Source organism: Theropithecus gelada, chromosome 1 (assembly GCF_003255815.1).
Source record: "Theropithecus gelada isolate Dixy chromosome 1, Tgel_1.0, whole genome shotgun sequence".
NCBI classification, from domain to species: domain Eukaryota; kingdom Metazoa; phylum Chordata; class Mammalia; order Primates; family Cercopithecidae; genus Theropithecus; species Theropithecus gelada.
The window spans coordinates 21,965,827-21,990,492 of NC_037668.1; the positions used below are offsets into that span (position 1 = coordinate 21,965,827).

Below are 24,666 nucleotides of genomic sequence, written 5' to 3' on the forward strand. Positions count from 1 at the left end.
ACACACAGAGGCACACCCATGCAACCACATACACACATAAATACAAAGGTACACCCATGCAACCAGACACACACACGCGCACACACATAAATACAAAGTTACACTCAGACACATAAACACCAGATGCCCTCATGAACACACTCAGGTACACGTGGGTACCTGCACAGAGGCCCCTCTGCTTCTGGTTCCTTCCCTGCATCAAGTATGGGAATACTGCAAGAGGCTGGGTCATAGAGGCGGGCAAAGACGGTCGGCTAACACAAAACTGGGCCTTGTCTAACTCTACTCTCCAACTGGGAGGAAACCCCAAGGGAGCACCGCACCCCTTGGGCAGAGGAGCTGGGCTTGTGTGAAGGAGTGGGGTAGACAGTCTGCCTGCATACGTCACCCCAGGCCAGGCCCCTTAGGGCGGGGGGTGACCCTAGAGAGCAGGCTGGGAGCCTGCCCACTCTGGTTTGATCTCCGATCCTGCCTGAGGTCTCAGGACCCCGTACTTCGGCTGCCCCTGGGCCCGTTGCCCACTGCCCTGCTGAGGAGGCAGCAGAGAGGGGCGGACTCAGAGGAGGGGAGGGGAGCAAGAACAACAGCAGAAGAATCTCATCTGTACAGTACGGGCCGTTTGAGTCATTATTATTACAATATACTTTGACAAAAATAGAATCTCATTTCATATCAATACAACAACAACAACAAAAAACAGTTTCCTGGACTGTTACACCGCTAACGTTTTCCAAAGGTCGCTATTTACAATTACAGTAGCCAAGAGGGAAGGTGGGATGCGGCCTGGAGGTGGTGGGACAAGGAGGTAGCCAGAGACAATGGGGGCGCCAAGAGCAAGGAGGCGGGGTCAGGAGCAGAAGGAGCTAACAGGAGAAGCTAGGGAGAGGGGCCAAGGAGGAATGAGAGAGGTGGGACCTCTACGGACCCATCCGTAGGACCTCCCACCCCACAGACCATCCCAGTGCCCACTCCCCCAGGTAGTGTGTGTGCAAGGCCAAGGACGTCCCCTCACCACACTCGCCCCGATGAAAGAGCTCTGGCCTGGAGCACCCCAGGGAAGTCCAGGCCGACTCTCGCCCCAGCCACCTCACTGAAGACCCTCTCCCCATTCTCCCTGCACATTGTGGCCAGCTTTACAGGGCTGGTGTCAACTGAGGGGTGGGGAGCTATTGCACTGTATATCTTAGAGAAAAGCTGGGGAAGGGAGGGGCCCAATTTGCCCCCTGCCTAGCCCTTCTGCCCTCCTCAGCCCTCTCCTCATGGCTCTCTGTCTTTCTCTCCAAATGTGCTTCCAGAGAGGCCCCCACCTCAAACCCCTGTCCCTAGCCTCAGATTCCCAGGCTGCCGTCCCAGCCCAAAGCTCAGCCAGCACCCACACACCTTGGGGGTGCAGCACACACAAGAATCAGCACAGGTGTGGCATGTGTGTGTGCAGGGGCATTTGGGGGCCAGGCTTAGGTATTCTGCTCCATGTGCCTATGGCTACATGAACCCAAAAACAGAGACCCTTTTCAGAACCTCTGCCTCACTTTCCCCTTGAAACACAAACCCACCCATCAAGCCCACTTTGGGGTTTCAGTCTAGAGTGTGGGTTTCTGTTGTTTGGTAGTTTTTTGGTTATTTCCCTCTATCTGGGGGTGGGGTGGGAGGGCTCCACATGCAGGGCTCGGCACCTGTCCTTTCCCAAAGGCCTACTGGGCCCCCCACCCCCTTCCTGCAGCATATGTGTACAACGTGCAAAGTGTCCCCCCTTCCCGCGAAAAAGAGAGCCCCCCAGCCAGTGAAAATGGTGGGGGGGGTACAGAAAGAGGGGATGAGAGCATCCCCCTCTCCAAAGCGAGAATCCAAATTAAAAAAAATATAATAATAATAATAATAATATAATAATTATACACAAATGTAACCGTCAACAGGACACGGAGCACAAGAAAGGAAGTGGGGGTCGAGCGGGAGGAGCCCGGGGCAGGGAAGGGCGGGCGGTGAGATTGTCAACTCTTCATCAGGGAGGTTGAGAGGAGGGGAGTGGGAATCGTCACTTTAATGTCTGTGAAGAGAGGAGATGGAGAAGGGGGTGTGAGGGGGTGGCCCAGGCTACGGGTATGCACCCCCCACTCCCCTCTCCCCACAGGGCCAGGATTCTAGTGGCAGGGCCAGCTGTGAGGGGAGGAAGTCATCGAGCAGAAGGACTAATGCTGGAGGGAGGGAGAAGATGGGCCTTTGGCAGGGGTGAAGGGGTGTTGGTGCTGCCCTAGAAGGGCTGGCGGAAGGGCTAGCCGGCCACAAGGCCTCTTGGGTGGGAAATAAAACAGGTTAGGGGGCACGTGGGGCAGTCCCTGGGTGTAGCAGACACGCAGACAGGAGAGGTGATGCTACAGTACCCAGGTATCGAGCCGCATCCTCTTCACAGCTGAGCCCTCAGCCTCAGGCTCTGGGGCTGGGCGCAGCAGGCCCAGTGTGGGCCCGAAGTCCCCCCGTCCGTCATCCCGGTCCCCCGTCTCATATGATCCCCCGGCTGGGCTGCTGAGACCATCACCAGGCTCAGGGCGGGCAGCTGGGAACACAGCTGGAGGGGGAGGCGCAGGGCTGCGCTCACGGCTTGGGGACACCGGTTCTGACTTGATGCTGATGTGGGGGTGGGTGGTGACTGTGAGGGCAGCACCCACGTGGGGCAGGGGGCTGCCCGGGCTGGAGGCAGGCAGTGGAAATGGGGTACAAGGGATAAAGACAGAGGGGGTGAGTGACAGAACAAGGGATAGGACACCAGACAGAAAGTGAGAGAGAACAGAGGATGAGAATGTGGGGAATAGGGTATTGGGGAGAGGTAATTGGATGGAAAGTGATCAGAAGAGGGTCGAATGAAGGGAAGAGAAGGGAAATAAGAAATATTAGTTCTCTTTCCATCCCACGTCATCTTCTGCAACCCAGGGCCCCCCACCTCCCACCCCCTACCCTGGGGCTGGCTCTCAGAAGGGGTTCAGGGTGAGCCTCTTTGGTCTATACAAGAGACCCCAGGGGTGCCACTGTTGTCTAACAGACTGTGCAGTGCACCGCCTCACAGGATGTCCACCAGAACCCTGCAGGCAACCCAGCTCCCAAGAGGCCCCTCCTCTTCCCACTCCTCAATTCTCCCTTCCCACACACTCACATGGAGTCTCCCTAGGACTCACATGAGGTTGCTGAGAGATACAGGGACCAGGTGAGACTGTTGCTGAGGTGGCTGTTGCGGCTGCTGAGGCTGCTGTGGCTGTGGCTGCTGTGGCTGCGGTGGCTGCTGCTGTGGAGGCTGTGGCTGCTGCGGCTGCTGGGGCTGCTGTGGCTGTTGCCAGGCGGTGACGTTGCCTAGCGACAGCCCCCCAGGCGAACTGAAGGCTGGTAAGGAGGAGAGCTCTGCACTGGTCAACTGGTAATCTGCATGGAGGAAAAGTGAGGATGAACCTGGAGTTGGGGAGAGCACAAAGGCTCCTATGAGGGAGCTGCCTCCAGGAAGACGGTGGGGATAAGGGGACAGGGAGTGTGTAATGACAGATGTAAAGAATTCAAGAAGACCACAAAAATTCAGTGAAGATGGTACTCAGAGTTAAAGAAACCTAAGTCATAATAACCATGAGGTGCTGTGTTTTAACAGGATGAAAAAACGTGTTTTTTGTTTTGTTTTTTTGAGATGGAGTCTCACTCTGTTGCCCAGACTGGAGTGCAGCGGTGCAATCTTGGCTCACTACAACCTCGGGCTCCCAGGTTCAAGCAAATCTCCTGCCTCAGCCTCCTAAATGGCTGGGATTACAGGCACATGCCACCACACCCAGCTAATTTTTGTATTTTTAGTAGAGATGGGGTTTCGCTATGCTGGCCAGGCTTGTCTCAAATTCCTGACCTCAAGTGATCCGCCCACCTCAACCTCCCAAAGTGCTGGGATTACAGGCATGAGCCACCGCGTCTGACCAAGGTGGTTTTTTTTTTTTTTTTTTTTTTTTTGAGACAGAGTCTCGCTGTGTCCCCCAGGCTGGAGTGCAGTGGTACCATCTCCGCTCACTGCAAGCTCCGCCTCCCGGGTTCACGCCATTCTCCTGCCTCAGCCTCCTGAGTAGCTAGGACTACAGGCGCCCGCCACCACACCTGGCTAATTTTTTGTATTTTTAGTAGAGACAGGATTTCACCGTGTTAGCCAGGATGGTCTCAAACTCCTGACCTCGTGATCTGCCCGCCTCGGCCTCCCAAAGTGCTGGGATTACAGGCGTGAGCCACCGTGCCTGGCCAAGGTGGTTTTTAAAAATAGTGTTGAACTTAAAAAAAAAAAAAGTCAGCTGGGCGAGTGGCTCATGTCTGTAATCCCAGCACTTTGAGCGGTCAAGGCAGAAGGACCACTTGAGCCCAGAGTTTGAGACCAGTCTGGGCAACATAAAGAGACTCCACCTCTACAAATAACTTAAAAACTAGCTAGGTGTGGTGGCATGCACTGTAGTCCCGGCTATTCAGGGGGCTGAGGCAGGAGACTTGCTTGAACTTGGGAGGCTGAGGCTGCAGTAAGCTATGATCATGCCACTGCACTCTAGCCTGTGGGACCCTGTTTCAAACAAACAAACAAACAAACAAACAAAAATCATGTGTAGGTATCACTTTCATAACAACAATTTAAGGCCGGGCGCGGTGGCTCAAGCCTGTAATCCCAGCACTTTGGGAGGCCGAGACGGGCGGATCACGAGGTCAGGAGATCGAGACCATCCTGGCTAACACGGTGAAACTCCGTCTCTACTAAAAATACAAAAAACTAGCCGGGTGAGGTGGCGGGCGCCTGTAGTCCCAGCTACTCGGGAGGCTGAGGCAGGAGAATGGCGTAAATCCGGGAGGCGGAGCTTGCAGTGAGCTGAGATCCAGCCACTGCACTCCAGCCTGGGTGACAGAGCGAGACTCCGTCTCAAAAAAAAAAAAAATAAATAAATAAATGAAAATTAAAAAAAACAATTTAAAAAATAAGAGGATGGAAAAACGTAAGTAGAGAAGGTCTATGTCTAACTGTCGTCTTTTTTCACCTGGCAAGTCTCCAACTGCCTTTTTAAATTTTTTTGGTTCAGTCTCTGTAGAGACTGTCAAAAACTGCCAATGCCAATTATATTTCAAGTCATCTTGGTGGGTACTGGTAAAGTTTTCAATTAGCAACTATAACACCTTGAATAAGCCTCATTGACTATGATATCCCACTGCCCAAAGCTCCAATTGCCTTTCTAAGGTAGTGGGGAGCCCTGGTAAAAGCTTGGTGAATAGGGCTTCAGAGGCAAATCCCTGCAACTACTATTCCACCTCCGGCACAGCCCCCAAGCCTCCTCAACTGTCAATACCTAAAATTTATAGCAGCAGGGTTTGAGCTGCTGTGCCCACACACACATGTAAACATAGAGGACACAAGTTAGCCCCTGAGGCCTCATGCCCATGGGGCAGAGGGGCTGCAAGGGCACCATGCCGGGAGCACAGCTGGTCAAGGTTCCAGCAGATATCCCCATGAGGGGGTGTTTATTACGTCATCAAACGTCTACCTTAAAGAAGAAACTGATGTTTGCACTGTCACAGAATAAATAGAATCACGGAATGTTTCATAATTTACACAGCACTGTTGTTTCATGCTGTATCCTGTTTGGGAGAGTTTAGAAAATGTCCTCCGTGGACATTTTCAAGACCAGCCTGGCCAACATGGTGAAACCCCATCTCTATTAAAATACAAAAAATTAGCCAGGCAGTGGCGTGCGCCTGTAATCCCAGCTACTCGGGAGGCTGAGGCAGGAGAATTGCCTGAACCTGGGAGGTGGAGGCTGCAATGAGTGAAGATCGCACCACCACTGCACTCCAGCCTGGGCAACAGAGTGAGACTCTGTTTCAAAAAAAAAAAAAACAAAAAAAAAACCGAAAGAATTTCTGAAAGAAAGAACATGTCCTCCCTGAGGCTGCACTGTGGTAGTGGGAGGGCTGTGATGGGGAACGCACCCCTCAATCATCCTAATACTCCACCACTATGCCATTACTCAGCGAGTCATTTGCTCCAGCCCTCTGTTTTTATGCAGGGAAGATAGTATTATCTCTGCAATATAGCAATAAGGTTAAAGGCATGAGCTATGAAGTCAAACTTCCAGGCTACCTCCACTTAGGCCATGTGACCTTGGGTAAGTTACTTACTCTGACTATAAACTGGAGGTAATAATCCTACCTACATCACACAGCTGTTGTGAGGATTGAGCAAGTTGGTACACAAAACCATGTAGAACGGTGTCTGGTTCATAGAAAATAATCAAAAGATTTACCTATTATTACTTTACAAATGAGGTAACTGCAGCCTCAAGTTTGAGGAACAGGCTCCAGGTCATGGAGCAAGCCAGTGGCAGAGATAAGACAGGACTCCAGGACTCTCTTACCTTTCAATCTCACTCTAGAGGGGGATCTGTGCTTGGCTCTAGTTTCCTAACGTTGGCCAGGAGTTTTGAAATGCTTATTTAAAAAGCAGAGCAAGGGCAGAAACAGGCCCTAGAATCAACTATTTCTTTTTTTTTTTTTTTGGAGACAGAGTCTCGCTCTGTCACACAGGCTGGAGTGCAGTGGCGTAATCTCGGCTCACTGCAACCTCCGCCTCCCGGGGTCAAGCGATTCTCCTACCTCAGCCTCCCAAATAGCTGGCATTACAGGCGCACACCGCCACGCCCGGCTAATTTTTGTATTTTTAGTAGAGACGGGGTTTCACCATGTTGGTCAGGCTGGTCTTGAACTCCTGACCTCGTGATCTGTCCACCTTGGCCTCCCAAAGTGCTTGGATTACAGGCGTGAGCCACCGCGCCCAGCCAGAATCAACTATTTCTAACACTTGTTTTACAAACTAGGAAGCCAAGCCCAGAACAGTGCAGCCCAAGGTCCCTCAGTGAGTGAGTGGTGGAGACTAGCTCCCAGCCCTGCACTGTCCCACCACATTCCAGCCCTATCTACTGGGAGGCTTGGCTCCCCAAGGAGGAGCATGACCCAAGGCCACCTGGCAGCCTACTGGTCTGCTCCCAGAGCCACCACAGCCAGGCCTCTGCAGCCAGTGTCAACAAAGGGCCAGGCCCTCACATGAGGCATTACCATAGCCCAATTACCCCCAGCCGGAACTTGAACTGCAGCCAAGGACTGTAAACAGTGAATAACTAAACAGCAATGTGTTCACTGGGGTTTTGTTTATATACCTAGGGTCACCTGAAAACACCTGCTGTTTAAACTGAGATCTGCTTAGCTGCTCCTGTAACAAGAGGAAAGGGAGCCTGTGGTCTCTGAGAGAAGATGAGAAATCTCACACACTTCCCAGCAGGGCTCCAAGGGTGGCCCAGGGGCAGAAACTGCTTTCATGCCAGAGTGACAGATGACAATCTTTAAGTCTAGCCTTCCTGAGTGCCTGTCCCAGGTTGGCTGACACCAACTAACTTTCCTCCAGCTTCACAAAGACTGTGGGCCCAAGAAGATGGCAGAAAAACAGAAAACCACCCTCATAGAGTCCCTGATAAACAGCTCCAGAAAAGTGGTCTAAAAAGTGATCTGAGCTGCCCTCTGCCAACTGTCACTGTCCCTAGGCCACCCCACCTTCAGTGCTGGTTTTTTTCGTTGGGCCCCAGAGGCCCAGTGGCAGGGCTGGAAAAGCCTCATAGACCTCCTGTCTACCGACTCCTCTTACAGATAGGGAGACGGGCCCACAGGGTGTGTCTTCTGAAGCAGCCGTCTCTGAAGTTGCCAGACCATAGTAGCCTGGGGCTGGGCACACACATGGGTGCACATGCAAGGGAGAAGGGGCTCACAGACACCTGGGTAGTAACTATACACAGACATACAAGCCAGAGTCTGGTCCCTCAACATGAGGCAGTCCCTTCAGCTCTCTTACCTGCCACGAGGGGCTTTCTTATACAGAGGGCTGGGTTCTGGATTTTTCTTTTTTTTTCTTTTTTTGAGACAAGAGTCTCACTCTGTCACCCAGGCTGGAGTGCAGTGGTGTGACCTCGGCTCACTGCAACCTCTGCCTCCCAGGTTCAAGCAATTCTCCTGCCTCAGCCTCCCGAGTAGCTGGGACTATAGGCACATTCCACTACACCCAGCTATTTTTTTTTTTTTTTGAGACGGAGTCTCACTCTGTTGCCCAGGCTGGAGTGCAGTGGCGTGATCTCGGCTCACCGCAACCTCCGCTTCCCAAGTTCAAGTGATTCTCCTGCCTTAGCCTCCTGAGTAGCTAGGATTACAGGCACATTCCACTATACCCGGCTTAATTTTTTGTATTTTTAGTAAAGACAGGGTTTCACTGTGTTAGCCAGGATGGTCTCGATCTCCTGACCTCACGATCTGCCCACCTCGGCCTCCCAAAGTGCTGAGATTACAGGCATGAGTCACCGTGCCCGGTCTTTTTATGTTTGAACTTTTCCTTTTTTTTTTTGGAGGGGGAGTCTCGCTCTGTCACCAGGCTGAAGTGCAGTGGTGCGATCTTGGCTCATGGCAACCTCTGCTTCTTGGATTCAAGTGATTCTCCTGCCTCAGCCTCCAGAGTAGCTGGGACTATAGGTACATGCCACTACACCCAGCTTATTTTTGTATTTTTAGTGGAGACAGGGTTTCACCATGTGGCCAGGATGGTCTCGATCTCTCGACCTCATGATCCGCCCCCCTCAGACTCCCAAAGTGCTGGGATTACAGGTGTTAGCCACCACACCCGGCCTGGGTTCTGGATTTTTACACGTGGGGAGGAGGTGGGATTTTGTGGGTATTTGCACTGGTGTCTGGTACCTAGCATGGTGCAACTCTGGGAGGCTTGGGGAAGGGGGAGAGGTTTATGGGTCTTTTGGTCCAGACTAAACTCACCATAGGAACTGGCCTGACATAACCATTCACATGTGAGAGAACCTAAGGAAGGCAGAGGTCTCTAGCTGGAAAGAGCCCAGGTTCCCCAGCCACATGAATGCTCTGAAACCAGGGGACAAGGCATTTCCTTACTGGCAAGCCCTTCCTGACACAGCAGCTTAAGAGTACAGGCAAGGATGGCTGAGAGTATCACAGACTGTTCCTGTGCAGGTGTGAGTGGGTGACACAGGCCAGGATGGCCCTAGGGACTCAGGACGGCCTGGGCACTGGGCGTCCTACCTGAATTCTTCTATCCAGAGACCTTTCTCATGTCCTTAAGTGACTCTTTACCTTCAGATCCCCTTCTCCAACCTTCCTCCCTCTTCCTCCTTCCCTCCCCCATCATCATTCCACAACCATGCCAAAATTAGAGAGACGCTTTTCTTCCCCCTCCGCCTTGCCCTGGAGCCCCCATTTGGCTTTCCCAGGAAGCTGGCAAACTGACCCTGACTGTGTTTTCTCTCTGGCCTCCTCAGCCTCCTTGATCTTTTCTCCCTCATTCCTTCATTCTCTTCCAGGAAGCTTTTCTGAACTGACCATGTCCCCCTCACCACTCCCCATACCTGGAGCCTAGAGATTGGTCAGCCTGAATCATCTGCAGACCTGCCTCTGTCCTGTCTCCTCCTCAGGCTGCAGGCTTCCTGAGGACAGGGGCTCCCTCCTCCATTAAGTACTATTTAAAAAATAAACAATGCTGGCCAGGCACGGTGGCTCATGCCTATAATCCCAGCACTTTGGTGGATCACTTGAACTCAGGAGTTTGAGACCAGCCCAGGCAACATGGCAAAACCCTGTCTCTACTAAAAATATAAAAATTAGCTGGGCATGGTGGCGCGTTCCTGTAATCCCAGCTACTCAGGAGGCTGAGGCATGAGAATTACTTCAACCCAGGAGGTAGAGGTTGCAGTGAGCCAAGGTCATAGCACTGCACTCCAACCTGGGTGACAGAGACTGCCTTAAAAAAAAAAAAAAAGCCTAAATTTGACTCTCAGATGAAACAATGCATAATTTGTTAGCATAAGTATGTCTTTGGTGCTGGGCACAGTCGATAGCACAGCACTTTGGGAGACTGAGGCAGGAAGACTGCTTGAGACCAGGAATTTGAGACTAGCCTGGGCAACAGAGAGACCCTGTCTGTACAAAAAAAATTTAAAAAGAGCCAGGCATGGGGGCATGTGCCTGTAGTCCCAGGTACTCAGGAGGCTGAGGCAGGAGGATCACTTGAGCCCAGGAGTTCAAGGCTGTAGTGAGCTAAGATGGCACCACTGCACTCCAGTCTGGGTGACAGAGTGAAACCCTGTTCCAAAAAAGAAAAAAAAAAAAGAAGCAAAAACTCAAAAATAAAATATGTCTTTGGGACATACATTAGCAGAAGAATGTTTTTGGGACATACTTATACTAAAAAACTACTTATTTTATCTGAAATTTGAATTTAAAAGCATTATTTGCTTTTATTTGCTAAATCTGTTAACCATAATTAGGTGCGGGCTCCCCCAAATCAATGGCCCTCCTCAGATGGGGCCTGTCCGGGGGATATCTAGCATTTCTGTCTGGCCACTGCCTGCCCCAAGCCCAGGTGCACACATGCACATGTCACATGAACACTCACCTGTGTTGTAGGCAGTGGGCATGGAAGAGAAGGGGAGGCCCTGGCTGAGTAAACTCGGCGTTGCCACAGAAACCACTGGGGTGGTGAGCGAATGGGTAGACTGGGAGACCCCAAGGCGCTGGGCATTGTTCTGTAGGAGAAAACTGTCTGTCAGGAGGTGGCTGATAGGTGGGCAGCTTCATGCTGGCCCTCCATCCCGAGGCCAAGGTGGGGTCCCTGAATCCCAAAGCCAAGGTGGGGTGTCTTAGCACGGAGGCCCCCACAGATACACAAAGACACGCTGGTGCATTCACAGAGACACTCAGATCCATGGAGGGAAACATGCACACAGAGATTCACTGACACTAACACACGTGCAAAGATAAAGGCACGTGTGCTGGCCCTGTGGCCCCAGCACTGACACTTGCCCAGCCTCCCAGTGCAGAGTGAGGGAAAGGAGACATCGTCCATGCCCTGTCCCTCTGGAGCCCACTCTCCATCCATCACACTGCAGCACACGCCCCGGCAGAGGCGTGCTGGCATCTGCGAGGGGAATGCGGGGCCTGGCGTGGCGTGTGCCTGCGCGTATGCACACACGTGTGTGGGGCTGTCAGCTCCATCTGCCGCTGAGTCACTTGTTTATTCCAACTCCACGCTGGGGCCGAAACTGCCGCCGTGTTGGCCGCCAAAGCCTGCCTGCCTTTTCCAGCCTCTCTGGCCTCCCGTCAGGGAGATGGGGAGGGAGGAGCCCCCGCCCCACTCCTGGCTGGGGGTGAGTATGTAAGTGTGTGAGAGAGAGGAGGAAAATGAGCAGCTGTGCATGCCTCTGAGTGCCCGTGCCATGGGCTAAGTGCAGGAGGAAGCACAGGGAGACAGGGGAGGTGGGAAGCCCCCACCAAGAAGGACAAGTCCAGCCTGGTCCTGGGCCTTGGCTTCCTCTGAAACACTGACTTCTCCTTCCAGCTGACCTCCCTCCTAAGAAGGATCCTGTCCTGGATCCCAAGAATGCAGTGTGGGCCTGAGTGGAGTCAGAGGACTAGTGGGATCCAGTCCCCTAGTCCAGGGCCTAGTACAGGCATCAGGGTGGGGCCTCTGAGTCCTGGGCTGGCCCACTCCCCCTCGCACACATACATACAGAGAAAGGCATGTCTGAATGAATGTAACACCACATGCAGACATTCATGTACATACAGGCGCACACACACACGCGCCTGACCTCTCACTCCCGCCCCATTCACCTCTGAATCCCACTTGGCACCTAAGCACAGCTCCTGGCAACTAAGCGAAGAAGCAGCAACAGTCTGCGCACAGGCGAGAGGCCAAGGACGCACACGTACTTCATGCTGAGGGACCGTAGAGCAATACCCAGAATTCAAAGCCACAGCAAACAGCTCACAGCCTCACTTACCAGATCTAAATGGTCCTCAGTCTGAGAGCAGAAATAAAACCAAGGGCATGTTCAGTCTCTGGCCACTGCCCTCCCCCACACCTCTGTCCCCACAGCCGTTAAGAGTCACTTCTCTGCATAAGAGTAGGATGGCTCTACCCAGCCTACAAAGGCAGAGTCACTGTCCTGACTGATTTCCAGAGACGCTCCATCCCAATCTCTACCATTTAGGAAATGCTCACAATCTAATCCCCCATCCCTTCTGCTGTAGTGGCAAATCCTTTCTATGATCCTCCCCATCACAGAACCTTCTCTCTCACCTCCTGTCCCTTTTTAGTGCCTTAGGCTGGTACTTCTTGTGTTGCAACCTCTTAAAAGGCCCTCTGGGAAGAAAAAGCTCATAAAAAGTCATGCTTCCATGATCTCTCTCGGGAAGTCCTAACTGCTGGCTAGCCTTCATCTCTCCTGCTAGAGGTCTGCTCTTTCCCCTGTCCCTACTCTTCCATTCCCCAGCCCCCACCCTTGGCCCAGACACCCACTTACCAAGTGATGCATTAACCCCTTTCCTGCCTGGGAAGTGATAACTCGCAGGTCGGGCTTGCGGCTGGGGGCTCCAAGCTGGGTGCCGTGGGTGGGTGGGGGTGGAGACTTGGCAGGGATGACCTTGTTTAGGCTGTTGCCATTGGCCACAGGGAGGAGGCCAGGGGAAGCCCGAGCACTGACGTAGCCATTTCCTGGAGAAGTGACAACATGAGGGTAAAAGGAAAAACATGGGCCTACCCTTCAGCCCTCTTAACTTCCCCACACCAATACTCCTGTCACCTGGAACCTCTCAAAGCCACACTCAGGCTTTGAGTAGGGGCTGAGCTATCTGATATTCCCTAAACACTTCATGTCTTGGGAATAATGGGAGGCAAGTACCCCTTACTCCTGAATCTTTAGGTTCATTTCCCTAACTCCAAGCTACATGTGATGGGACTCGGTGATGGGACTCTGAGGTCCATGGGAAGAACTGGAAAGCAACCATTGCCTCTAGGCTCTGCGACGGCCAAGAGGTTCTTCTGTACCCAAGCCTCTCCCTGTCTTCTCTCTTCTTTAGTCTCCACAGGCAGGAAGTCCAGCATTTTGAGATCCCACCGTCTCCCCCAGACAGGACCCACCATGACCAGGATGTGGAAGGGGCGGCAGCCTGGAATCTGGGCCTCACTGAGAAGCCTGGTCACCATGACAAACCAACAACCACTCGGACTGCTCCATTTGCCGTGAGCTGGGGGTGGATGATGTGATTTGGATCAACACGTGACAAGTTGCCAACAGCTTGGGAGAAACAAGCCATTCACTGTTGGTGATGGTGTTATTGGCACTGGGAGACAGATAACACAGCCACCACCATAATTAGCCTGGTAATAACAAATGTAATAACCATCTTTTATATCTGCTCCATATTCTACAATCACACAGGCCTTTCACACATGTATTATCTTATTTAATCCTCACATTAACTCTGCAAGACAGACAGGACATTAGCCCTGTTCACAGAAGAGGAAACTAGAGCATGCTTGGGAGAAGTATAACGACTTGCCCAGGGCCACAAAGCTGGCTGGAGGCCAAGTGAGTGCTCTCTCCCACTTTCCACACGCTGGACTCAAGGGTCTCTATGTATCACTGCTCCCTTGAGGTCTACAGGCATTTCTCTGACCTTCTCCTTGAAGAGGGTGACACTCACCAACTCCTTTAACTTCCTGACCCTGTGACACAATTATCACCAGGGAGGTATTACATAGTGCCCCAAAACTGAGCTGGGGGATGCTGAGGTCCAAGGATGTGAGGGTGACCACAGTCAGAAATGCCTCCTTGCTCTGTCCCCTAAGAGCACACTGTTGCTCTGGAAGTGTGTGCCTGCCTCCATCCCAATTCCGGGATCACTCTGGGAATGGCAGGAATGTCAGGGTGACGTCAATCATGACATTCGAAGTCACAGTCACCCAGCCGGACAACGGCACAGGGTAGGAGGGGCTGTCGGCTGCCAGGGGTGGGGGACAGCCAACAGCCTTTCTTCTGTGGCTTATTTTTTTATTTTTTATTTTTTTGAGACGGAGTTTCGCTCTTGTTGCCCAGGCTGGAATTCAATGGCATGATCCCAGTTCACCATAATCTCCACCTCCTGAGTTTAAGCGATTCTCCTGCCTCAGCCTCCTGAGTAGCTGGGACTACAGGCATGAGCCACCACATCCGGCTAATTTTGTATTTTTGGTAGAGATGGGGTTTCTCCATGTTGGTCAGGCTGGTCTCAAACTCCCGACCTCAGGTGATCCATCCACCTCAGCCTCCCAAAGTGCTGGGATTACAGGCGTGAGCCACCATGCCCAGCCTCTTCTGTGGCTTATGTATGTGTGCTCACAAGTGCACATCTAACATCTGTATACTTCTGTAAGAGGGAGAATGCACGTATGTGTGTGAGAGACTGTGTGAGTGTTTACGTGAGTCTGTCCCTATTGTTTGTCTGGGCAACGCCCGGCATTCTCATCTTCCAGATTCCAACCACACTGAACTGCAAAAACTTGGGTCTTCCCCTCCAACTAGAAATGCTGGCCCATTCTCACAGTTTGCCCAGAATTCCCTGAGCCTCCATCTCTGCTGATCATCCACACCAATCACTGCTACAGAAAACAAAATCCAGGGGCTTAAAAATCTCTAACTGATCTTCATCCAGTTCTGGCTCTGGGATCTTCCTCTCCTCTCATCTAGGTCCTTCCTGGTCCTTGGACCCCCTGAGGCCACTGAGTGGGCACCCCTCCCCACCTCCAGGTAGAAGGATAGCTGCACTCACCGACAGGGCTGGGGCAGGCTCCGTTAGCACTGTTCAGGTCACCCCCTAGCATGGCCCCTGGAGGAAAAACAGAACCAGGATGAGCTGACAGCACTCCCCCTTCAAGAGTGAGTCTTGGGGACTGAACATGAAGAGATGACCCCAGGAGGAAGAATCATACTCCCTTCCCTCAGGAGTCACACAAATGGGAGAATGCTGTGGTAGGTGAAGAGAAATACTGGCCGTTGAAAATGGAATCCCAAAGTCCCCATCACATCTCATTTCCACCTCACCTACCCACCTGCCAGCCCACTCACCTGCACTAGCTGGCCGCTGGGGCAGGCCAGGAGACACACTGTTCCTCTGTAGTGCTGGCTGCTGGGGGGACAGGAGCCGCGGGTCCGTGAGGGATGACGTCACCAGGGAAGGGGTGACCAGGGAGCCGCTGGGATTGCTGAACTGCAGTGAGCTCTGATTGGACACGGGCACCGTGACAGGCATGGCAAAGTTGGGGGCCGGGACAGCTGACTAGACAGAAAGATGGAGGGGCAGGATCAGGCCAGGTCGACCCCTTCCATGGATCCCACTTTTCCTGGGAGGGCAGGCAAGGGTTCTTCTCATTTCCAGGCTACACGTCCTAGGGCCAGCAGTTCAAGCTCCCTGCCCTGTGCCCTTGTGGAGTCCTGCCTGCCATTCCCAACAAGGAAGGACTTTGGGGAGAAGCTCTGGGTCCATTTCTGGCCCAGAGAATGAGAACAGGGCTCTGCTCACTGCAGACAGGACCAGGGACACCCCCTAATGGAGGTGGGTTAGTCCTCAGCCAGGCAGGACACACGGGGAGTAGGTTAGAGGCCCTGAGAACAGACCCAGATTCACACACACGGCTGTTAAAGGCTTGTGCCACAAGTCGGGACATCATTTCTCTTGCAGTCTCCACCCAGTGGCCTGCTGCAGAGAGCGCTCACCCCCACCTCGCTGCCTTCCCCTTCAGCAGTTCTGCTTTCCCTACACAAGGCTGAGTGTCTCCGGTTGGGCTATCAGAGAAAGCCCAAGCAGGCCTCTCCCCCAAAATAACATCTGGACAAAGAGCACATTCCACTTTGCTGTCCTCTAAGGATCTCATGTCATCTACACACTTCTTGCTGGCGAGGGGGACACTCCAGGCCTCTCCAACTTACAACTTATGCTCCATCCCAGTAGAGTCTCAGCAAGGGATGCAGGTTTATCATGACCAAGGTCAGAGGTTCCTCAGAGATCACTAAGAACCCGAGCATGGCTCAGAGCGGAGCACCCATCAGGGCAGCCGAGAGCCAGGGCGCGAAGCCACACCATGCACCACAGGGAGGCTCTGCTCCATGCGACTACTCACGGCCAGTCTATAACTCTGCATCATTTTATCAAACTCCTCGTCTATCTTTTTATATTTCTCTTCCGTCTGGGGGGTCAGGGCAAACACCTCGTCCACCTCAGGGCTCTCACATTCCCTGTGCTTCTTGTGCAGCGCCTGGGGGGAAGGGGCCGGAAGGGGGGGCCAACAGAGACAGAGTGAGTGGGGCTCACCCCATAGCGCCGGAAGAGCCCGTCGAGCTCCTCGCTGGCGCGCCGGTACTTGTCCTCCAGCAGGGGGCTCTGTTCCAGCGAGTCCTCCCCGTCGGGCTCGGGGCTGTCGCAGCCGTTGAAGCCCTTCTTCCTCAGGGTCTGTAACCGCACCACTGCCATCAGCTGGGTGAGAGTCCTTCCCACCCGCCTCACCTGAGTTCCTCCCTAAGGGCCCCCTCCTCTTCCCGGACCTCCTTCCTCAGGGTTCCCAGAATCTCCCCGGCCCCTGACTCAATGTAACCTGCCCCTCCCCACTGACAGTGCCTCCTGGGGCACCGTGTGAAGATCGGCTTGGTAGGAGCCATCGGAACACAGAGAACAGGGCTGGAAGGTAAGCCTAACCTGGGGGTGCCCTTGGCAGGGAGACATGTACTTCCAAAGTGACAGGCAGGGAGGGGGCTTCCAGGGGATGGGCTAAGGGGCTGGTGCCCTGGGCCAGTCCCTGCCTGACCACTCTGTGGTAAGCCCTGACCAGAAGGTACAGAGTTCTCCAGGGGGAGGTAGGCAGGGGTCTGCTCATCCCAGCCCCTGGGCTCTGCTTAGGAGAAGAGGAGGAACAGAGAAATAGAGATGGAGACAGAGAGAGCGGGGAATGGGATGTGGAAAAGGAAAGGGGGATGAACACTGAGTCCCTACTGTGACCACCCCACACTCTAGTGGAGGCACAGCTGGGGGATCTGCAGTAGACTCCAAAGCTGCCCTCTTCATGCTCAAAATAGCTTTACAGATACTTGCTTTGTCTTTAAAATGAAGGCAAATTTTACCTTCTAGTCTAGAGTAAATCTGTCTTCTCTAACATAAAAATAAGGGACTTTCCTCCAAATCTCTGAGTAGGCCTGTGGCTTCCCGGGCACCCTCTTCATCAGCACAAGTTCTGTACCCCCAAGGTGCACGCACCTCAGTGTGAGAAGCAGGGACATTCAATTCACACAGCACCCTTCAAAGCAGGTACTGGCCCCGTTTTGTGGAGGTGGGCACCAAGGCTCGGGAAAGCCTAAGCACCTGCCCAAGGCCATGTGGCCAATAAAGGTCAGAGCTGAATTCCAAAGCCTATGTCCTTCAACAGTTCACAATGTTGGCTCTCTTTGAAACAGAAAATAGAACCACCAGGCCCACAAACAGACAGAGACAGCAGGAGAGATGGAAACAAAGAGGGAGATTTAAAAAAGGAAGAGGCAGGTGCAGAAGCACACCAAAAGATGGAGAAGTGGGGAAAGAGAGACAAAGAGAAAGACAGGATGCAAGAAGGCAAGAGAGATGTTACATCACGCTGGACGACAGAAGATAGACTCTTGGAGAGGGCAGGGTGGGTGTGGGCCGGCAGCCTGGCACTGGCCTGTTCACCTGAACTGCCCTTGCTTCCTCCTCAGGCCCTGGGTTTGTGTGATGGGAGGAGGGTTTGTATGTGTGTGCACACAGGTGAGGGGCTACAAGGGGCACGTATACCAGAGTGTGTGCAAAGGCAGGTCTGCGTGTACATGCAACGCGGGCATGTGTCCATGTGGATGCAGGCAGGAGGTGTGTCCTGGTGCCTGTATGTGTGGACCCACCTCGATGATGTCGGCATTGGTGCGGCTCTCGTGTGGCTCATTGTACTCCGTGTACTTGAGCAGCACCTTGTCCATGTCGGTGCTAGCGTACTGGAACAGCTTGTTGGAGTGGTTGAAGATGATGAGTGCGATCTCGCAGTCACATAGCACGCTCAGTTCATACGCCTTCTTCATCAGGCCAAACTTCCGCTTGGTGAAAGTCACCTGCAGAGAAGGATGGGTGGGCGGCCAGATCTGGCTCAGTTAAGGCCTGACTGGGAGTCCCAGCCTACAGATGGCTGGACATTGCCCCTGCCCTCAGGAGCCCCCATTCTCAGTGTGACACAGCCCCTGGTCTCAGGAGTCCCTGGTTTGGGGAAGGACCAGGCTAGTGCTTGTAGGGCTGAGATACAACCCAGAGTCCACTCACTGAAGGGGCAGGAGTCAGGTGGACAGAACTCCACACCTCTGTGCTGGAGGCTATGAAGAGGTCAGTGGAGAAGAAGAGGGGGAGGATTCCTGTTGGGAAATGGGGAGTGCCTGGGGGTATGACCTAAGGCTTGCATATGGCTCTGGGATGGGAACATGGGCTCATCTAGCTGTGGCAGCAGATGAGCCTTGGAATCCTGGGACACAGAGCTCCAAGAACTGCGAAGAGGTTGGGGTTCCTCTTCTCCCAATCTCCCTTCCCCTTCTGTAATAGCTCATAGTTTCCCCTCTTCCACAAAGCCCTCTTGGAATGCCTGGAGGGAGTAGAGGCAGAGCCTGCTCCCTGCCCTCACCCGCTTTGTGTGGCTCTAAGACTTCCCTACCTGTCGGTTCCGCTCGTCGGTGATTCGCTGGATCTGAATCTTTTTCCTCCCCATCTTCTCTGAGGGTCGTCGTGCTACGGAGGGGAGGGGTTCGCTGGGTGGTGGATCTTGGCACACCTTACACTGTGCTCATGAACAGTCTGGGAACAGTGCTCAGTTCATGGTCTGCAGGATACCTTCTGCACAGCCTCCTGGAAGGGGAGGGTCATGAGAGGACTCTGAGCCCCCAAAACCCCCAGCCCTGCTCCCTGGGCACACAGGCCAGGCTCACAGCACCCCTGTGAGAGGCTGGCAGCATCTGAGCTCCACCCTCAACATGAGGCAATGTTGTCTGAGGCAATGGTATGCCACAGCCAGGCACAAGCTGGAGCTCACACCAAGGCCCAGGCTCTTTCTCCTTGGTCACTGCTGTCCTCAGGCTCTAGGTCAGAGTAAATGGACCTCCTGGCTTCCAAGGGTCCGGGTCTCAGAGAATATCCCATGGCCCATTCTTCTCTCTAGAACCTGCTTGTAGTATGGACACCCGGGTGCTCCAGCTGCTCCTCTGGCCTAGAACTATGGTTCCCATTCTGGAGCTTGGACTGGAGACAATGCTGAGAGGACATCTGCCCAGTCAGTGAAAAACAAGCATGGTATACCTGGTGCCAGGATGGGATGTCTCTGGTGCCCCTGGCTCAAGAACATACCAGAGCTGGGGCCTGGAGTCCTTTTGTGGGGCCTGGGGTTGTAGCACCCACATCTCCCTTCAACTAGAGTTCCTCCACACCAATCTGTTTCCTCAGTGAGCTTAAGCCTAAGGTTTCTTTTTATTTTTATAAGCCTAGTCAAGTGCAGAAATGAGAAGAGAGGAAAGAGTAGAACAAGGAGTTCGATCAGTAACTGACTGTGAACAATCAATTGAGCTAACTCACTACCTTCGGACACGCCCAGCCTAAGATTTTTGTTTGAGGAAAGAGTTGTGCTGCTTAAAACAATGAAACCATTCCTCTAGACCAGGAGATGGACATTTTGGGGCCAGATAGTAAATATTTCGGGCTTTGCAGACCATACAATCTCTGTTTTAACTACTCAACTCTGTCACTGTACCATGAAAGCAACAGACAGCAACACACAAATGAATGAGCATGAGCATGGCTGTGATCCAATACAACTACATTTACAAAAATGGGCATGGGCTAGATTTGGTCCACGGGCCATAGTTTGCTGATTCCTGCTCTAGCGGTATGTGCCACATCTAGAATCCAAGCTCAGTCTAAGAGTAGTGCTTCCCAACCTTGCACATCTTGAAGCAGACAGAGAAAATACAGGGCCAAATGATACACCCTGGGGAGGCCACTGGCAGCCAGGCGGATGCAGGCACCAGGCAGAGAACTTGCTGTCTCAGGACACCTGTAACCCCCTCACAGCCCACTGGTTGAACAGCTCCATGCTAAAGCCAGGAGGAGAAACAGCCCCTGCACTGCACAACTCCAGGAGGCACCATAGGATGGGAGGGGGCTCAAGGATGGCAGCACAGCCTGGGCCAGAAAAGGTGCATTCTCTCCAGTGTGGGCAGTGCCTACACAGGCTGGGTGAGTCCTTGGGGACTGGAAGGGCCCAGGATGGGATGGAGGCACGGAATGACTTCAGGGCCCCTCCAGCTCTGATTCCAGGAGTCCTTGCATCAAAAGTGGAGCTTTCTGGAAGATGTTGGAAGAGGACAGTGAACTGGGGCCCAGGCTTTCTAAAGCCACTCTATTTGGGTCCTGGGAGAAGCCTGGACCAGAGAATGCCCACCCTCCCCTCCAGAGCTCCCCTTCCATAGAGCCCCATGCTCAGAGACCCTACTGCAGAGTCTAGGGATGTAGACCCCCATCCACTGTCTGATCCTCTGCACCCACTGCCCACTACCTGGGTAGAGGTGTTTGATGACAGAGAACAACCCCTACCCCTACCCCCCAGCTCCCACTGCCAATGGCTGCTGAGTTTCCCTGGAGTCTTTCCAGCCCAACTCAACATGGCCCCTAAGGTACCACAGTGGATGCTAAAGTTCATCCTTGGTCTCTTGCTCATGAAGGAAGCAGGACAGGGAAGACATGGAATCTATGAACTGGGGAGGAGCTGGGAATACCGGCCCCATTACCAAGACTGCTCCCCAGCCCAGCTGGAGAGCTTCTGCTCTGCCTGGATATCTACAGAAAACAATGCAGATAAATGCATTGCTCTTCAAATGATCCCCTACCTTTCTTCTTCTTCTTCTTTTTTTTTTTTTTTGGTGGTGGTGGTTGTTTTTTAAGATAGGGTCTTGCTCTGTTGTCCAGGCTGGAATGTACAATCACAGCTCACTGCAGCTTCAACCTTCCAGCCTCAGCCTCTCAAGTAGATGAGAATACAGGTGTGTGCCATCACACCCAGATAATTTATTAATAATTTTTTTTTTGTAGATACAGGGTGTCGCTATGTGGCTCAGGCTGGTTCAAACTCCTGGGCTCAAGTGATCCTCTTACCTCACCTCCCAAGTAGCTCGGACCATGAGTGTGTACTGCCACGCCCAACTAATTTTTTGACTTTTTTTTTTTTTTTTGAGACGGAGTCTCACTCTGTCGCCAACACTGGAGTGCAGTGGCATGATCTCGGCTCACTGCAACCTCTGCCTCCCTGATTCAAGCGATTCTCCTGTCTCAGCCTCCCACATAGCTGGAATTACAGGCACGCGCCATCACACCTGGCTAACTTTTGTATTTTCAGTAGAGACAGGGTTTCACCATGTTGGTCAGGCTGGCCTCAAACTCCTGACCTCGTGATACGCCCGCCTCAGCCTCCCAAAGTGCTGGGATTACAGGCATAAGCCACTGCGCCCGGCCAATTTTTTGACTTTTGTAGAGACAGAGTCTCCTCCTATGTTGCCCAGGATGGTCTTGAACTCCTGGGCTCAAGCAGTCCTCCCGCTTCAGCCTCCCAAAGTGCTGGGGTTAGAGGTGTGAGCCACCTGTCCGGCCTCCTCTTCCCCTCCTCCTTGTCCTCAAGGTGCTCCATGGGCCCTGGGCCTCCTACTGGTACCCTGGGACAAGAGCAACACCAGCCCAGCCAGTCCTGAGTGGCCCAGCAGACACCTGGGCCCCAAACCACCTCCAGACACCCCATTCCTCACCTGTGACCCCAGTGTCTGCCAAGTTCCCATTGCAAAGGCTCCAGCCCAGGGATTTCATCTTCCCTCCTTCCCGGTGCAATCCAAAGACCACGCTTTCTAGAGCTACAGTGGTGTGGGCTTTGGCAGGGAAGGTAGGGGAGGGCACACAGAGGGCAAGGGGAGGGGGCTACCAATAGTTGGCTTTTTAAATGGGATTCTCTGGCTTAGCCTTGAAAACTCAATCTAGACTGGTAAATGCAGGAACTACTGGCCTCCTCTGATTTAGAGCATCCACCTTCCCTCTCTCCCCTTTACCATCTCCCTCTCAGCACCTTTAGTTCATAACCAAATTCTTGCCGAGATGTAACCTCTGTCAGCTTATGACCAATACTGCCTCTTCCTCCGACTGGAAGATAAACCTCTCTTTGTTTTCATGACCCTCAGAAAAGTCACTCTTGTAATCTTTCTAGCACTTATCACCATTGTGAATAACTATGATTCTGTGCTTTTATTTAATGCCTGGCTCCTCCATGAGGCTAAAGTTTCATGAGGGCAGGAATCACATCTGTCTTTTTCACTACTCTATCTCCTGTAAGAAGAAGGTCAGGAAATGTCTGTTGAAAAGAAGAAAATACTATTTCATTGTTGTGGCGCTGTGAGAAGTCCTTCTTGCAGTCTAACCTCCAATGGTCTTGCTGCAGTACCAGTTCCTCTCACTCTATCATCTATGGAGCTAGAACCCTTCCTCTCCCAACGGCCCCTGAAGATTTGGACACCACCCACCCTCCAACCACGCCTGGTATCCTAGTCCTCAACCCTCCCCACCCTCAGGTTGGCTGGTGCAGAGGGTGAGACTCTAAAGTCTTCTAAGGAGCAGCCCTGAGCACATGGAGATGGAGAGGATGGGGTTGCTTAGGCAACTGTCGCCTGGCAACCAGCTCCCTGGCTGATCTCCTACACCGCCCCCCCCACCCCCGCCTCAAGCTGGGGGAGCTGGGACGAGAGAGGGATCAGGGCTGAGAAGGCAGGGAAGCCACAGAGATTCACTGAGCATCGTCTGACAGAGAGAAGTCAGGGTTAAAAAGACCAGGCCCCATGTATCCCCACTCCCTATCAAGGTAGCCCAAAGCACTTTTTATAATTCCATGCTTCCCAGGGCCCTTTCCCCACTGCTGCTCCCACCTCTGTGCCAACACTGCCAGAGGAAGAGATGCCCCTGCCTTAGGCAGTCCTTCCTCCCATCTAACCACAAACCTCTCTACAAAGCAGGCGTAGTGTGTACTGACCTTTTTTCCTTCTGCTCTCCATTCCACATTGCTGCAGGGTCTTTGAAAGCCCTGGGGCAACAACATGAACTCAACCCTGATTTTGCAGGAAAGGGCAGCTGGGGCCTAGGTAGGCACAAAATACCCTAACCTGACCCTATCCAAGGTTTGGAGGCCTATCCTGGCTAAACCTCCCTCCTATACAATTAGGGAGGTTTTAATGAACACCTGGACCTCCTTAATTAGCCCTCTGCCTAATTACCTAACCAACTGGCAGGAGCCAGAGGCCTGGGCATCTGTTCTCCAGATGTGAGTCTCTCCTCTCCAGCCTCCCCTGGCCCCATTCTTCTCCTGTCTGGTCTACTCCTCCTCTAGGAAGCCCTCGCAGATGATCTGGCCCTTGGCTGCTTCTTTTCTAACCCTCTCTCCTTCACCCTGCCTGGTATCTGGAGCCCAGGGCTTGGGAGGACTTGGGCTACCAAAGAGATGGGGTTAGTCAGGATGGCCTTCCTGTTCCGATGGCCCCAGGGCCTGCCGAATCCTGACCTCAGGCCACAGCTATGACTCCTCGGGCTGACAGTATCTATGTCACCAAAAGTTCCCCTTCAAAGGCTCTCAAGGCTCTGGCTGCTTGACTCTGATTCACCTGACTCCATGGACAGGACAAGGGTGGGGCAGGGTGAACCTCGTGGGTGGCAGGGGGCTGGGACAGGCAGAGGCAGGGCCTTCCTGGTAGACATGTGAGAAGCAAAGATGGGGAGGACATTTGGCAATGTCCACCCATATCTGTTCCCATCCTAGTGGTCCCAAGGCTCAAAGAAAGCACAGGGCACCTGCTTCCAGAGCTCCCATACCAGCACGGGTCAAAAGGGAGCAGATGCCCAGAGAGGGAAGCAGGCACAGACTCACCAACTATAGAGAAGGGTGGCTGAGAAGAAGACTTCACAAATGGACAGCAGGGAGGATGCAGGGCAGGAGGCCCCTCTGACAACACCCTTGACAAGAAGGAGAGCTGAGAGGACCAGGGGAAATCCAGAAGGACCCCACTGATGGCCATTTTTCCAAGCCCAGGTACAGACCCAATTAGAACCTGTGGGTTGTGTTTACATACAAATGAGCTACAAATGATGTGCAAAAGGTACCCTAAAGGAGGACTGGTTTGCAGGGGGCATGGGAGAAGAAACAGGTCCCTGGCTCCCCCAGTGCAACACCTCTTGGTACCTGAGCAATATTCAAACCATTCTCGGGTTTCAGAATGATGCTATCTCAGTTCCTGTGTGAAGGTGGCCTGGGGCCAGTGGGGAGAGCGGCAAAGGGGAGAGGTCAGGGCAGCCTCCCTGCAGCTGCAGCAGGGCTGAGCAGAGCTGTCCTTCCCATGGAGCTGCAGGGGAATTCCTTTCCCACGGCCAGCCTCTATCCTCTCTTTCTTGCTCTTGGCAGGGGAGTACCTACCTTTCCTTCTCCCCTATACCCTTCCACCCATATCTGTTCCCATCCTAGTGGTCCCAAGGCTCAAAGAAACCACAGGGCATCGCTTCCAGAGTTCCCATACCAGCACAGGTCAAAAGGGAGCAGATGCCCAGAGAGGCTGAGTGAGCAGCCTCGCATCACAGAGCAGTGGGCCTCAACCTGCTCTTCCTCATGGTGAGAAAGGGAGCTCTCATTAGGCGGGCCCTTCATCT

The 24,666-nt window shown here is 53.1% G+C and overlaps 1 protein-coding gene and 1 non-coding gene across 5 annotated transcripts in view; both read right to left on the bottom strand.

Annotated features, from left to right (window-relative positions):
- Window positions 1-600: 600 nt before the first annotated feature.
- The window catches only part of MEF2D (myocyte enhancer factor 2D), a 35,982-nt gene continuing 11,916 nt past the window's right edge, over window positions 601-24,666 (bottom strand). For 2 of the 4 annotated variants that reach the window (XM_025398230.1, XM_025398237.1), the window contains 11 exons: window positions 18,611-18,801; window positions 17,820-18,023; window positions 16,231-16,368; window positions 14,988-15,198; window positions 14,692-14,748; window positions 12,405-12,595; window positions 11,883-11,903; window positions 10,496-10,625; window positions 3,168-3,408; window positions 2,379-2,685; window positions 603-2,044 (listed from right to left, as the gene is read on the bottom strand). In XM_025398230.1, the coding sequence (XP_025254015.1) occupies window positions 2,033-2,044; window positions 2,379-2,685; window positions 3,168-3,408; window positions 10,496-10,625; window positions 11,883-11,903; window positions 12,405-12,595; window positions 14,692-14,748; window positions 14,988-15,198; window positions 16,231-16,368; window positions 17,820-18,023; window positions 18,611-18,664 (1,566 nt within the window). In that variant the 5' untranslated portion in view covers window positions 18,665-18,801 and the 3' untranslated portion in view covers window positions 603-2,032. Of the gene's footprint in view, window positions 2,045-2,378; window positions 2,686-3,167; window positions 3,409-10,495; window positions 10,626-11,882; window positions 11,904-12,404; window positions 12,596-14,691; window positions 14,749-14,987; window positions 15,199-16,230; window positions 16,369-17,819; window positions 18,024-18,610; window positions 18,802-24,666 lie in introns of all 4 variants that reach the window. The other 2 variants (XM_025398256.1, XM_025398247.1) reach the window with 2 other exon arrangements.
- LOC112615075 lies at window positions 5,070-5,207 on the bottom strand. Its single transcript, XR_003117272.1, has one exon. It is a non-coding gene; the product is annotated as a U4 spliceosomal RNA (small nuclear RNA).